The 1,186-nt window shown below is 39.5% G+C and overlaps 1 protein-coding gene across 1 annotated transcript; it reads right to left on the bottom strand.

Annotated features, from left to right (window-relative positions):
* Positions 1 to 565: 565 nt before the first annotated feature.
* PNRC2 (proline rich nuclear receptor coactivator 2) lies at positions 566 to 970 on the bottom strand (the record flags this gene model as incomplete). The annotated part of the gene is made up of 1 exon (XM_082248077.1): positions 566 to 970. The coding sequence occupies one exon, from the start codon at positions 968 to 970 to the stop codon at positions 566 to 568; it is 405 nt and encodes a 134-aa protein (XP_082104203.1).
* Between the last annotated feature and the right edge of the window lie 216 nt (positions 971 to 1,186).

Here is a 1,186-nt window from a genome sequence, read left to right as displayed (position 1 = left end):
TCACCGCTATGCAAAAATTTGTTTTCAACTAAAGATTGTAAACAGTACTAAAGTATCTACCCCAGTTATGCTAGACGAATTCAAGACAGGTCAGAGAAAGGAAAACAAAAAAATAAAATAAACACCCCACACACCCTTATAATAGGATGTATATAAGAGCAATCACAGCACAAGGAACAAATTAAAAATATACAAGAAAGGTAAAGCACAGGTAAAGACTAGCTGGAGAATGCTACTTGTTCCAAACCAGCTTTAGATGCACCCACCAGTTCACTTCAAGTGCAAAAGTATTGTATATACTTAATTTGGTTTGGAGGTGGAAACAAGGAAATTCAGTGCAATACGCACAATTTATGCTGTGAAAAAGTGCTTCAGATGCAGGAGTCTTCACAGAAGTGTCTCCTCATTAAAGTTCAGTCTAGCTCCTGAGTGACTTTAGCCAGAACGGATCCATTCCATACTGGTTTATGTGCCTTATGATACGTTAATAGCTGAAGAAGCGAAAAGAAAGACAGTCGTCAACTTGCAATTCTGTAATGGCCTTGGCTGATTTTGCCAAGGCTGCTTAGGCTTGGACCTTCAGCAGCGTCTTGAGTTGGAAAGACATGAATTCTTTCTCGGCAGGACTACACGACAGATGTACCCAGTGGCTTGGTGGCTTTGGAAGAACACTTGGTGATGGTGGCTCACTGAATTTGGCACCGGCATAATTCTGGTTTTCTTGACAAACCAAGAGGTTCTTTGGCCCAGGGAAACCTGAATTCCAGTTCTGGTTTGAGGAGCGATTATTATTTGCTCGGTTTTGCATGGCCTGCCATGCAAAGCCAGGTGGACCACGACCTCTGTCTTTTCCATGAGAAGTATTAATCTTCTGATTGTTCCGCTCTATTAATTTTTGCCGGTTGTTCTGCTTGCCGAGACTATGCCTATGCTGTTGAATAGGAATGTTAAATCTTTCACCTCCTCCCATCTTCAAACGTTATGTCACCTTAAAATGTGAAAAAAAAAAAAAAACAAATTAAAATCTAGGCTCAAAAAAAAAAAAAAAAAAAAAAAAAAGAAGAACACATTCTTATAATGTATATAGTCAGGAGTGTAAACTTGCTGCTCTCAGCACAAATACATGTTACCTCAAGGCTCCCCCAAACACTAACTGGTCATTAAAAAGAACAAAAGCACATCATGA

Source organism: Pelophylax lessonae (genome assembly GCF_965119305.1).
Source record: "Pelophylax lessonae genome assembly, chromosome: 2".
Lineage (NCBI taxonomy): Eukaryota > Metazoa > Chordata > Amphibia > Anura > Ranidae > Pelophylax > Pelophylax lessonae.
Note: the sequence above shows the minus strand (reverse complement) of the source record. Positions and strands in the feature narration are given on the sequence as shown.